The sequence below is a fragment of the Microcebus murinus genome, chromosome 2 (assembly GCF_040939455.1).
Source record: "Microcebus murinus isolate Inina chromosome 2, M.murinus_Inina_mat1.0, whole genome shotgun sequence".
NCBI classification, from domain to species: domain Eukaryota; kingdom Metazoa; phylum Chordata; class Mammalia; order Primates; family Cheirogaleidae; genus Microcebus; species Microcebus murinus.
The window spans coordinates 45,151,372-45,166,369 of NC_134105.1; the positions used below are offsets into that span (position 1 = coordinate 45,151,372).

General features: G+C 36.3%; 1 protein-coding gene across 1 annotated transcript in view; it reads right to left on the reverse strand.

Annotated features, from left to right (window-relative positions):
* Window positions 1–527: 527 nt before the first annotated feature.
* Window positions 528–14,998, reverse strand: part of OMA1 (OMA1 zinc metallopeptidase) — a 55,697-nt gene continuing 41,226 nt past the window's right edge. Inside the window, exons 8-9 of the mRNA XM_012785124.2 lie at window positions 14,646–14,795; window positions 528–981 (exon numbers count right to left, since the gene is read on the reverse strand). Coding sequence (XP_012640578.2) covers window positions 772–981; window positions 14,646–14,795 — 360 coding nt within the window. The 3' untranslated portion in view covers window positions 528–771. The remainder of the gene's footprint in view (window positions 982–14,645; window positions 14,796–14,998) is intronic.

Below are 14,998 nucleotides of genomic sequence, written 5' to 3' on the forward strand. Positions count from 1 at the left end.
TCTTCTTCCTGTCCCTTTGTTGATTTCTGCTGCTCATGGAGATCAACTTGGGGACTACACCCTTCCTCTGGCTACCTCCAATGAGAACAGAGTTGTCTTCTCTGAGAACCCTAAAGATTCTCAAATTGTAATACCACTGAGAGGCCAAATGACACAACTTTTTGATAAGACTTCAGTACACCAGGAATATGTGTCCAATGGAAATGCCCCTCTCCCCACATTCTGTTTCCCACTTTGTTACCTGGACCACAAACAGTACTTCTTGTGCCTCCCTATGACCATGGCTTCTTTAGCTTCTGCTGGTGGCCTTTTTCCTTGTCATCCACAGGGGAAGACCAGGAAATTCTCTATCCCAAAGTCCCCTTTCCTACATAACCCTACTACAACGTAAATAATTTTCAAAAAACAGAACCTTCTGACTGTGTTTCCCAGTTCATCATAATAACCCAGACTGTGAAATCCAGTTTAGGCTCAGCTGGAACCACTAGGGGTCTGCCTTAGAAATCAAAAGCAAGTATGAGACAGAGTAAAATGTGTAATATAAATTTATTCTGTGATATTTTCTCATTGAAGATATTTTAAAATAGATTAAAATACATCAATATTTCATGAAAAATAAATATCTAAAAGAATTTAGATAATATCTATAATATACATGATTTGAATTGAATAGCCATTTTTTTCATTTCAAACATCATTTTTTAAAAAGTAACATAAAAATGATAAGGATTATTACATTCTTCATATAGCCTTTGTCTCATACATTTTAAATCAACTGCCAGTTCTTTTCTCAACTATGTATGTTAATGGAATTTGCTCCTGTTTTTGAATAGAAGTATCCTTTTTCTGTTTCTTAACAGTGGTATTTAGGTCTTCTTTCTCTGTTTCTTCAAGAAAATGTTTCATGCTGAGTTTGAACAGTAATCGGGGGTCTGGTCCAGAAAGTGGTGGGCAATTACATATCTCTCTAATTTTGAGAGCCTATAAAGAATAAAATAAAAAATATATAATATATAATATATAAATGTATTAAGATTGTTTCAGTAATTCTTAATATGCTCTATGTAAAACAAATGTAAGAATACATTCTATATTTTTAGAATAAAAGATCTCTTGATTATAACACATAAAAGAAAACCATAGATAAACTCATGGGAAATAGTTACCTTCATGATTTAGTCAAATAATAATATTTTAAAAACATAAACAACAACAACAGAAATTGCATCAACTGCCCAAAAGCACTATTGAGGTAAGTAAGTCATAGAGATGTCTCTGTGGTTTCAAACTCTTGCAGACTCTAAGAAAAACCATTCAGATTAAATCTAAAGATTCTACAAGAAATTTTTTCAAGAAAAGGAAAACAGTAGAATATAGATGTCTGCACATACTGAAAAAAATATATACATAACTGGTACAGTCTGGGGAGGAATTGATGCTAATACCCTAGAAAAGTAAACAAATCAAAATCACAACAATTTTTAATCCCAGGGAAAATAAGATGCTGCAGGGGAAGGAAAAGTAATCACAGTATACTCAGCTGTGACTAGTGTTTGCAGTTTAAAACACCAAATCTGGATCTAACCAAAATCACAATTTAATCATTTTGAGAAGGGGAGAGCTGCATGCGTGTGTGTGTGTGTGTGTGCACAGGGTGTGATAGTGGTAAGAGAGAGCTGAAATCTGTCCTCTACAATGAAAAGCAAATAAGAGAAGGCCTAAAATTAAAGTTAGGAAGAAGCAATAAAAGCATGTTATTTAGATATGGGGGGAAAAAAACCAAAAGAATCAACCAACAGAGTTGGAAATAGTTACCCTTGAAGTTGAGGGCAAGGAAGAGGGACAGCTGTCTTAAGTAACTAGTCTTAGAGATACTATTTAACTCTTTAAAGTGGCCACATGGATAACTTTTAAGACATAAAAGCCAAAATAACTTTAAGGAAAAATAGTCAATATTTAAGGGGTTTTAAAAGAAAGATATTTAGGGGGAAAAGCTAATTTAGTTTTCCAGTACCTCTGACTTTTGTGACGTGTCTTATGGAAGTAAATAATGCAGGAAAGGGGGCAGTAAAGTGTTTGGAGGGCTGCTTAAGACTTTAGAAAGGCTGACCAGGCAAGGTCTCTCTGATAAGGTAAGGACTTGGGTGGGCAGAGACTTGGTGAAGGGAGAGACCAGGGCAACCCAGGGGAAAAGCTTTCTGAGAGGGGGCTGTGAGTACAAGGAGGGTGGGAGCATGCCTGGGGTGTTCTGGAACAGTGAAGAGGCTGGCACAGCGGAGCAGAGGGCAGGAGCAGATTATGTAGGATCTCACAGGTCATGGCAAGGATTTTAAGTTTGAATAAGCCTGCCTCTAATATTTGTGGGGTCCATGGCAAGAATGAAAATGGAGGCCCACATGCCACGTGACTAAATAAATACCTAAAAGCTGTAAATCAAGCTAATAAACTACTATATAAAATATATTCTATTCTCCTACTTTGAGCAATATACATTCAAAATTACCTGGAAGTCCATGTACAAAATTCCAGAACATGTAAGGTTGTGGAGAGCCTACTCTAGCTCCTACCACTAGCTTGCTATCTGTCCCTTCTCCTCCCACCTTGGCTTATCTGGAACTGAGAGGGACCTCGTGTGAATGTGTTCAAGGGAAGAGGTCCAGGTGGGCCCTGGCAGCAGGCTTGTACATGTTTGGGCAAGGAGTTTCATTATCCCACATACCCAGCGTGTGGTGTGACAGGGCACAGGTTCTTGGACGGGAATTCCGTTAAGTCCCATGAGGGAGAGGGGCATGCAGCCTGAGGCAAGTGAGGGCAGGAGCTTGGGGCACTTCTGACTCTGATAAGGCTGCGAGTTGCCAAAGTAAGCTAAAGAGGAAAAACCATTGTTTAATTTGAAATTCTTTGGGGGCGGGAGCCTTGTCTTTATTTTTCTTTATAATTCACAATACAAAAGATTCAAGGTGTTCCTTACATCTATTGAGTGTTAAATAAATGTTTACTAAATTAAACAGAATTGAAGTAACAAGACAATGTTTCCTAACTATAGCAATGAAGTAAACAGAAAGTCAGACCCCCAGCTAAAGTATAAACTTCTCTCCAAATTGGATACCTTTGAGAGATGCTACTGAGATCTACACTGAGACATTAGGCATAAGCTAAGACTGTCTTGGCAAAATTGGGTCACACAGTCACACTTGCCCTATCTTCTTTTTAACTATGTTGATTTTCCTTTCCAAGTGAGGAGTTTATCGATCACGGCTACTACATCACATGTCTAAGCCCTGTACTGGTACCAGTAAAGGGAGAAAGCATGGAGTTCAGCAGGCAACAGATGGTATGGCTGAGTGGTGACTCAGCAATGAGAAATGCAAAGCATCAACGAAGAGAACAGGATGCCATCCCCTATAATATCTGTATATTCAGTAAAAACTTCACTTTCCCTTAAATTCATTTTTCATTTTAGTAAACAAACTATATATTAATATTTTATCTCATTCCTGATAGCCAAATTCTGGAAAGAGTACTGCTGCTACTGAGTACTTCACTGACATATTATTCAATGTGTTTCATTTATTAAGGATCTTACATCTTAAAAGAAAGAAAAGTTAGTTTGGCTAGATACCATACCAAAGCTATTGCTTTTTGTTTGTTTGTTCCTTTTCCCTTAAACTCTTACACTTCTTCAAAGTCTGAAAAGGAAGGTCCAAAGTCATTCTTATTACTGAGTGTCTTTAAATTTTCTTTTTATCAAAGCAGCTTGTAAGAGCCTTTCTTTGCAATGAAGATTAAACACTTCATAAATTGAAATACCATGTTTCCCTGAAAATAAGACCTACCCATAAAATAAGCCTTAGTAGGATTTCTAAGCATTTGCACAATAAGCCTTAGCCCAAAAATAAGACCTAGTGATGGGTGTGGCTACCCAGTGTATCTGCACAACCCATGCATTTCATCACAGAGCCGTAAAGACAAGCAGCCCTTCTCATCTGCCCCATGAGAGCTCTATTGCTTGACGTTAGAGATTGGAGCCAATGGTTCTAACGGAAATAGAGTGCAAGAAATTCAGGATGGAATTCGGGGTTTGGAGAGTTATGATGATGTTCCAAAAGAAGATGACTTAACTATATTTGAATAAATGTAGACTGTTGTACCATACTTAAAAAAAATAACACATCCCCTGAAAATAAGCCCCTAGGGTGTCTTCTTGAGGAAAAATAAATATAAGACCCTGTCTTATTTTTGGGGTAACACAGTATCTAAGCATTGTCATTTCAGGGCTTCTCATGCAGGGTACTCTGGGAATCTTCTAAAAACATATCTTGAGAAATGTTATCTAAACCAAAAAATGCAATACAGAAACCACAAAGAAATGAAGATGTGTAAACGAATGAATGTATTGGTCTTTCCCACTGTTACAGGTAGCTTGGATTTCCTGGTGTCTTTTCAACATTCTTTCACTTTTTTAGACTTTTTTTTGGCTTTGGGTGTTTTAATTTGGTTGTGCTCTATTCCTCTATCTTCTGCATCAATGAATCATTGCTTGGGGGCATCAATTCTGCTCAGCCTCCACTGGAAGTTTTACAGCTTCTCTGCTATATTCACGAGTTGAACAATTTTATGAAATGGATGTATCTTATGCATTTGTAAAGTCATTCTTTCAGCTTCTACCACTTTCGATGCAGTTAAATCAGCCTTATCATGCCAGCTTCAGGTAGGCACTGCTTCTACAGTTCTTGACACCTGGGCTGTCCTCCCCAACGTTTAAGTTGGATCTGAGATTTGGTTTTGTTTTCCATTTTTCTAGCTTATCTAACTGGGGACAGTGGGCATTTCAGAAGCTTTATTTTTTGTTGTTATTGCTGGATTTAGTATAGATGAGGGTCCTTGTGGTGTTATTAGTTATGGGACACTCAGAGGTTCAATAAATCTTTTAAATAAAATTACCTTTACTTTTCCTTTCTCTTCAACTCTATTTTTCCAACTCTTGTACACTTTTTGTTCTGATTTAAACGTCTCTCTTATCTACCTCTTAAATCTACTCTTGAATAGGACAAAAATGTGGCTGCAATATCTTTTATTCCCTACAGTCAATTTGGCTGTGATTTTCTTCCTTATGGTCATAAAGTGATTATGGGATGAAAATCACCTTTACAAAGGAAGGATCAGGCTGTCACTATCCAAACCCATTGATGCGGAGCAAACAGATATCAAGAAACTCTGAATGCAAAGCAATATGAAGCATAATTATATCATCTATCAAGTATTCTTGGCAAAATTTAACTTCTATTTACAGGTATATAGAGAAATAAGTTAGAAGTGATACCAGAAAGTAGTCAAGTAAATCTAGAATCTAGAACGTGGGATTAGATATATTCAACAAGTCGATGACAAGTTTAAAAACAAAACAAAAATGAGCGAGGTAGCATCTGTTCTAAAGTCAAAAAGACAAAAGGGATGTAAGAGCCAAATGCAAAGTGTGGATCATGATGGATCCTAATTTGAACAAAATAACTATAAAACTATATTTTGAGCAGAGAAATCTGAATATAGACAGGATATTTAATTTTAATGAATTACTGTGAATTTCCTTAAGCAGGATAATGGTCTTATTATAAAAGAAAATGATACTACTTTCTGAAATGCATACTGAAATTGATGGAGTTCAGGACACTGCATTCCAAAATATGATTATAGAAGACCAGGATATGCCATTCCAAATAAGCCTCTTTAGCATAAGGATTATTTGAGCTAATCAGCAGACATAGAAGAAGCCCTGAAAACATAAGTTACCCTTTTGTTAGAGAAATGTATATCCTATAAAGGAAATCTCCAGTTTGTATGTCTCCCTCCAAGCACCAGGAAGAGAAGGATGTCTCCAAATCACTAGAAACTCTTATTAATGAAGAAGACACATATTATACAAACCAAGATCTGTGTAACAAACCTTATCCTTGTTTACTATGCTTTTGCTGGCCCCTCACCATAATCTGGCCTTCCCTACACCCTTCTATCTTTAAGTTGAAGATGGTATTTATGCCTGAACTCAAAGCCATCTCTTGGAGAATTACTCATTTCATGAGTATCTCCCATGTATACAGGAGGTATACATGTTACTATACTTCTGTTTCTCTCTTGTTAATCTTTCATTACAGGGGTTTGTCCCAACAAAGAACCATGAAGTGTAGAGAGAAAATTATTTTTTCCTCCCCTATTAAGTGATCAGGGGTCAAATGCCCTGATGTCCAGGGTTTTTGTTAAAATACTTCCAGGAAAAAAAGAGAGAGAAGGGACAGATGGAGCAGGTACAAAAAAGGGTTATACTGTTGAATATGGGTGAGTGAAAAATAGGGGTTAAATTATTCAAGATAGAGAATAATTTTATCTTTACATGTGTTTTTAAAAATTTATAATAAAAAGTAAAAATAATAAATTTTTCTAGAAAAATTATTTTTCCTTTCTGTTCTTCATTCTCCTCTGTCATTTTTCATTTCTGTAACTTCACCGTTGATTCTACATTTAAGTTGTTGATTCTAAATGGCTCATGAGAGATTTAAATGTTTCTCCTGGAAAATGAAACCAGTTCCTTTGCTACCACCTCTATTTCCAATTTTTTATCTTGATTTCTGAAAGCACGCATATACTTTTCAAAAGGCTAAGGAGTTTAGCATCAATGACCTCAATCCAAGACTCACTCAGCAACAGATATAATAGAAATTAATGAGAATGGGTTACTACTCTGAGACAGAACAGAAATATGACAGTGATAATGCCTACGTGGCTACTCAAAAACAGAACAAAAACTTACTGTTTATATACCATGTTTCCCCGAAAATAAGACAGGGTCTTATATTTATTTTTCCTCAAGAAGACACCCTAGGGCTTATTTTCAGGGGATGTGTTATTTTTTTTAAGTATGGTACAACAATCTACATTTATTCAAATATAGTTAAGTCATCTTCTTCAGGAACATCATCACAGTAAAATGGCAGCCACAGCTTTCCTTCTTCCCCTGGGGACACACAACACCTAAAGCAGAGAGTCCCACTCCTCACTTCCCTGAGGAGACTTTCCCTTCAAAGCCTCAGCTTGCAGCACGCACAGGATGGCTGGGACCTGACAGGGGGAGCTGACCATGTTGGTGGGGCTGCCTGCACCTTTCCGGTCACATCTGGGATAGTAGCTGTCACGGTGGGGCAGATGAGAAGGGCTGCTGGTCTTCTTTACCGCTCTGCAACAAAATGCATGGGTTGTGCAGATATGCTGCGTAGCAACGCCCATCACTAGGTCTTATTTTCAGGGTAGGGCTCATATTGCGCAAATGCTTAGAAATCCCGCTAGGGCTTATTTTATGGGTAGGTCTTATTTTCAGGGAAACATGGTATTAGTCTGATAGAATGATTTGATTTGTTATCTTTTCTTGAAAGACAAATAGATGACAACAGAAAATAAAAACAGAAAGAGTTGTGGTCTACGGCCATACCACCCTGAACGCGCCCGATCTCGTCTGATCTCGGAAACTAAGCAGGGTTGGGCCTGGTTAGTACTTGGATGGGAGAAAGAGTTGTGAAAGACTTTGAAATAGGCAACAAAGATCATCAGGTGTCCTATAAAGCGCACCCTTCTGGGTTGTCTCTACTTTTCATGGTCTTTGAGCTATTTTACAACTCTGTAATTTGTAGAAAAGTAATAATACTGAAAATGATTTGTGGAATGCATTTAAGTATTGCCCCATGAATGGAGCAGTTTTGCATTTATTTGTAAAGTCACTTCAGCATTCCTTATTCCTATATAATTATGGTTCTTGAATTCTCTTTTGAACTAGTTGTAACGTAGTACCATTTCCCTCATTAATTAATGAATTAAATAAAATCTCAGGCATGGTCATTTTATATTTATATGATTCGTGATTTCACCTTTTAAAAAAATGTATCCTTTAACTCATTTCATTTCCTTTCACAAACATTGCAACGGAAATTGGAGTCTGACTAGCTTTTGAAGTGGTCTAAAAGTGAATAAGTATAAATAATGGAAGTAATTTAAAGTAAATATACATAAAAATTAAAAATTAAGGCCATCTTGACATAGGTCAATTATCTTCTGGTATGATAAAATAATTAGGAAAGGCTTTCAAACATTTTATAATCAACCACTCTTAAGCTGAGAATGATGAAATCCTGTCATTCGCAACAATATGGATGAACCTGGAAGACATTATGATAAGTGAAATGAGCCAGGCACAGAAAGAAAAATACCACATTGTCTCACTTATCTGTGGAATCTAAAAGAGTCCAGCTCAGAAGTTGAGAGTAGAATGGTGGATTCCAGAGACTGAGGATGGCGGTGGGGTGAAAATGGGGAGATGCTAGTTGAGCTTCAGTCAGACAGGAGGAATAAATTCTAGAGATCTACTGTATAAGCATGGTGAAAATACAGTGTAATTCTCAATGCACTGTACACTTGAAAATTGCTGAAAGAGATTTTAAATGTTCTCACCATAAAAAAAAATAAGCATGTGAAGTGATGGATATGATAATTGTCTTAACCATTCTACAATGTATACAAATATGAAAACATCACATTGTACCCCATAAATACATACCATTTAAAAAACAGTTAAAATAAATAAAGGAAAAACAAACACACTTATATAAAAAATAAAAAAACTAGCTATATTTACTCCCAGTAACAACTAAAGTATTTACACGACAACTGCTGGTACACATCAGCATTTTTAAGGCACTACACAGCAATTAATTATTCATAAAAAATAAGCAATAATAATTAAGTTTTTTGAAAAAAGAATGGAAAAAAAATTAATGCCAGAGGCTAGGCTTCATGATTAGATTAAAAGCTTCCTTTGAAAGCAGAAGGCAAGACATTTCAAGGGGAAAAAATTACCTCTATTTTTTAACGTGTTTTTCTAAAAATATCATTACTTTTCTCCCCTTTCCCCCCAAAAGCAATTTTTTCTAATAGCCCATTCATTTCAGCCTCAAGTAGATACACATCACATGTACCATAATTTTTTTTTTAAGGTTTTAGACAATGTTACTGTCAGGCTTCCTGCCTTTATATGATTCAGAGGCCAATTCAATTACAGTAGCTGCTCTGATATTTGCCTTTTCCTCAACACTTGCCATGTCTGACAAAATGAAATTCTGTAAGGTGAACAGTGTATGTTTGTGTACACTGGCCAACAACAACATTTCACTTCAATGTTAAACAGTCTCATACTTTCTACTCATGAAATGTATAATATTAATGATTTATTCATTTACTTTGTCCAATTATAAATGCATAAGAATGATTTACACATGAGTTCAAACCCCTAGCTTCCTGAAAGTGTAAAGGATTCAAAGTAAAATGAGATTAAAATGAATGCATTTACAGCCTGCCACTGAGGAATTCTAATATCTAAAAGCTGAATGTAGTAAATTTGAATACTAAGATTTAAAAAAGAGTTTAGGAATAAAGTTGGCACTGAAAGCTCTAAAAACATTAAACAATAAATCCTCTTCAAGTTATGATTATAACAACCAACCCTAAATATTAAATAACTAATTCCTTCAAATTATATGTTTTTTCTATATATTCTATCATTCTCCATCCTCTTCACCCCATAAAGAGGGGATGGCAATGAGAGAGTTGATAAGAGAAACAGAGAAGTTAAAAATTCGGACTAAATGCTTTCAGTTTTAAAATAAATCTTTCATGTCAATTTCCCTTATTCACATTTATTCATGTTATAACAATTCTTATAGGAAAAATGTTAACTAAAGTATCTCTTTCAAAGACAAATTATAATACACTTAAATTTAAAGTCTGAACAATGTAACCATAATTTTAAAACTGTCATACTATTAAACATCAACAGGTTGATACAACATCTGTTTCTCAATTTTTCACCCAAGTTGTTATGGTAACCAAAATATGTGGGATATGTGTTTCCTAAATTTAACTGATTATTTCAAATAAATAAAATAACATCAGCTTATTAACTACCGATAATATTATTACTATAAACGTATATTTATCCTTTTTAAATGTTAGTGGATCACAAAATTACATTTAAGTAGGTATTTACATATTTTATCTCACAATTCACATTTTAAAAAAGCAAAGGTTTTTTTTCTTATTTAGGGGTATTATCTTGATTTTAAAATGAAATAAGAAATGAACTAGTCTATCTTCCAAATACAGTATGTTAAAATACTCCAAAATTACAGAATTGCATTGCTTTGCAGGAGCTATAGATCATGTCCTTTTCAAACATAAGTCAGATCCTACCACTCCCCGAGTCCACTGCTCAAAACCTTCCACTATCATCCCGTCCCATCGGTAACCAAAAGCCAAAGTCCTCACACGGGCTACAAGGCCTACACTGCCCCCCTTCCCTTGCTTAGCCCCCTCTAGCCATGCGGATTTCCTCGTTGTTCCTCCAGGCTCAGAGCCTCATGCTCACTATTCCCTCTGCCCAGAGGGTTCTTCCCCCAGGCATCACAAGGCTCACTCCACTTATTTCAAGTCTGTGATCAAGTGTCAGCTTCTCAGTGAAACCTCTGATCAGCCCCATTTTAAACTGCTATTCCAGCACCCCTCCCATCTCTGCTCACATACTACCTGTGTGCTACGGACTGAGCTGTGTGCCCCCAAAATTTATATTTTGAAGCCCTACCTCCCAGTGTGACTGTCCTTGGAGAAAGAGCCTATAAAGAGGTAATTAAGGTTACATGATGTCATAAGGGTGGGCCCTAATCCAACAGGATTAGTGTCCTTATAAGAAGAGATACCAGAGAGCCGCTTCCCCCCACCACCACCCACCCCCATTTATTGTCTTATCTTCCTTTACTGCACAATAAGCTTCACAAGGACACGGATTTGTATCTCATATTTAGTTGACATCACCGATAACACCTACAACCTGGTATATAACAGGTGATCAATAAATATTTGTTGAATGCATAAAGCATAAATTTAAAACATCTCAAATGTTGATATACTATGGTAAGAAATAATACAGTTCATGATACTATTCAAGGAATTTAGTAATAAATAAAAATATACAATTTTCAATACATTAAATTAAAAAATCAAAATTACCAAACTGTGTTCGCATCATAGAACCACAGAATCATACTCTCTCGGTTCTCCTCCTATGAATCTGATTCAAAACAGGCTGTCTTCCTCACACCAACTGAACATGAAAAACACCTAATGCTGTTACTTTGATCTTTTTCTCTACTCACTTCCTAGGTGAGCTCATCCACTCTCATTGCTTTAACAATTACCTCTTTTTGGATGAGTCTGAAATCATCATCTCTGGCCTGCATTTGTCTGCTCTGGTGCTGTATTCCCAGCTACCTTTGAGATGTACACACTTTAGCCGTACTGTCAGTGATGTACGGCCTAGGAGAGCAGGGGGCTTAGGTAGAATATCACATTGTACTCACTTGAGCAGAAAAAAATCCTAAATAAAATATAACTTTAAAATGTAGTCTTTAGTAATATATAGATTCACATAACTCTACATACTGCCTGAGGAACTGCTTTCTTTCATTACAGAAATTATACCTATAATAGGTAATTCCAATCTGTGAGTTATGACTGTGTATTCTAATTAACAATATACTCTTGTACTAGCAGTTTCACTTCAACCACTGAATTATTCCCAATATTGTAGTAGAGTTTTATTACTTTCAAATTGAATTTAATCACTTGGGGGGGGATATAAGATATTATATGAGGTTTTCAAATTAAGTTTCTAAACTAGGATAGTTTATTTTTAGAAGAAACATGGCTCCCATTTTTTCTTTCATCATTGGCTCCCAAATAACATTTATTTCTCCAAATATTTTTCTTCATACTCATTAATCAATTCATTATTAAAGACTTCTCTAAAGAAGTAAAAGTAAAAAGACTTCTTTTTACTTCTCTGAAGATCCTCATTAATTTGATGAGGAAATGACAACTCAGAATTTAGAAAAGGCTTCAGATGAAAAGTTGGCTAATGGAATTCATTATCCAATTTAAACAAACCACATATTTTTAGAATTTCACTGCGTAAAAATAGAAAAAAAAATCCCAAGAGAAATATGGCTATTAAGGCATTAAAATAAGGGCTCCCAGGGTGAAATAAGGTCCCTGGGCAGCACTACGGAGGCTTCCCCATCAGTGATCCTCAGTACAAATCAGTTACTGATAAAATACATCATGTCCCAGGCCTATGCTGGCCTTTTAAGATGAACGAGTACTACTCATTATATCAGGTAAACTTCACTACTATTTCTTTCTCAAATATTTTTTATTCAAATTAAGAGTATAAATGAAATCTAGTTAGGACAGGTATTGATACAGACTGAATGTCTGTGTTACCCCCAAATTCGCATGTTGAAATCCTAACTCCTAATGTGATAGTGTTAGGAGGTGGGGGCATTTGGGAGGTGATTAGGTCATGAGGGTAGAGCCTTCATGAATGGGAGTAATGCGCTTATGAAAGAGGCTACAGAGAACTGCCTTGCCCCTGCCACCATGTGAGGTTACAAGGAGAAGACAGCCATCTATGAGCTGGGAATCATAGTGTCCTCACTAGGCACCAAATCCACTGACACATTTGGTGTCCTCACCAGGCACCAAATCCACTGGCACCTGGATCTAAGACTTCCCATTCCCAGTCTCCAAAACTGTGAGCAATAAATTTCTGTTTTTTATAAGGCACCCAGTCTACGGGATCCTGTTACAGCAGCCCAAAGAAACTAAGACAGGTGTTAAGAAGCCACGGCTGGCTGCCCTCAATGCTCGTGAAAAGCACAAAGTATGCACAATCAACAATTCCTGTCATCACTCCTTTCAAAATATACCCAGAATTGGACCACTTCTTTTCCACTCTTTTACTACCAGATATCTTCGTTCAAGCCACCTTTATCTCTTACCAGGATTACTGCAAGCCTCCCAAATAGTCTCCTGAATTCCACCCTTGCCCCACTACAGTCCACTTGCCACACAGCAACCCTGGTGATCACAATAAAACATGAGTCAGATTAAGTCACACACCTGCTCAATACCCTCAACCAGTTTCCCCTATCACTTGAAGTAAAAGTCAAGTCCTTACAATGGCTTAGAAGTTCCTTCATGGTCTGGTCCCCTACAACTCATCTTGAACTGCTCTCTGCCTTCCTTACTCCATTCAGCCCCGTGTCTTCCTTGCTAGTCCTTGAACACACCAAACACTCTCACTTCAGGCCCTCTGCTTTAGCTGTTTCCTCAGCCTCAAAGGCTCTCCCTGCAGGTATCCATAAGACTTGCTCCCTGCTCCCCTGCTTTCTTCCAGGTGCTATTCAGTGAGCCTTCCTTGACAACAGAACATAGAATAGTACCCCTTCTCTGCCACCCATCCCTCTCTAATACATTTAACCTATTTTTCCCCAACGTGCTTATCACTGCTTGACATACTATATGTTTGTTTGTTATTTGTCTACCTTACTAGAATATTAGCCCCAAGAAAGCAGTGCCTGCTTTCTTACCTGCTCATTCCCCAGCAACAGAACACAAAATGGTGGATTGTAATAAATATCAATAAATCGTTTCTTATCCCAAACTAGCTACAGATCCTTTTTCCTTCAAACCACATACCACTATATTTATACTTTTCTTATGATAAGTCATACTTTGTATTAATAATCATTTTTACTTATCTTAGCATCCTGCAAATATCAAGAATGATGTCTTATTTCTCTTTGTATCACCTGTATCTAAGCATCATTTCTTCTTTTAATAGGTGCTCCGTATTTTTTTAGCTGAATTTGAAGTCATACTGAAAGATACTTTTATGATATACCTGGATCTGTCCTGTTATCATTTAGCAAATAACCCAGTACTAATTCTTAAATTGCTAAAGAGTGTTCTGCTTTCATAACCAACCAGAAAATTTAATGCAAGCAAAACAGAAGAGAGCCTGGCTCAGAGATGCCTGACATCCATTTTGTACTGATGTGGAAGCCACAGAAAACATTTTTGAATGATGTTAACAAATCAAAAGTTTTTCAGAGGCTTAGTGAAAACTATTTGGGAGAGAGCTGCCTCAGCTTGATCCATTAATGAATTCTACAAAAAAAAGGGGCGAGGGGCCAGACAGCACATGCTTCACTATAGCATTATAAAGAAATAAATAACCAGAAACAAACTAACATGACGAGATTTCTCCTAAGAAAACAAATTCTGGCATCACTATTGTAATTAATACCCATTTGACCCAAAACTTTTGTACAACTCATTAACTGATAGTTTTAACAAAAAGCTTAAATCACCAAGGAAAGACTGAATTATAATCAATATGTGGAAAACAAAAGCAATATGACTTAAGTTTTAAACTTTCATCAGATCAGTTAAAAGTAAAGATCTGATACTAAAGGGGTTAAACCTTCACCATCCAGAAAAGTCAACTATACACAGCAATTTATTCTCCAGGACTTGTGGACAAACAGAATTTTATTTTTCAGTCAAAGTCTTTGAAAACTGATAATCCATAATTATAGTAATCAAAATAGTTGACAAGCTAGAATTCTCTTTTTCTAAGCAAAAGAAGTAACAGTATTAAAAATAAATGATACAGTAAAAATAACTTCCTGCCTTACATAGCGTTAGCTCACCTGAGGTATAAGTCTGTCCAAGTGCTCGGCTCGATTTCCATGGGAAGGATGTGTAGATAACCATTCTGGCAACTTGGGATGACCATGAAGGCTATCTACAAACTCCATCTGCTGCCAAAACACTGAACTTGATCTTACATCCACACAAGCCTAAAACCAAAATTAATAAAACCACACAATGAGCTTAGTTAGTTTTGAGACTTTTTAAAAATTTTTACCTTTATGTTACTACATGTTTTAAAAATGTATTCTATCATTTTAATAAAAGTAGATGTTCAATGCTTTTTAAAAAAACTCAAACATTGTGGTATTGCAGTATAGAAATAAGAAAATGCCTACCATCCCTCCTCACC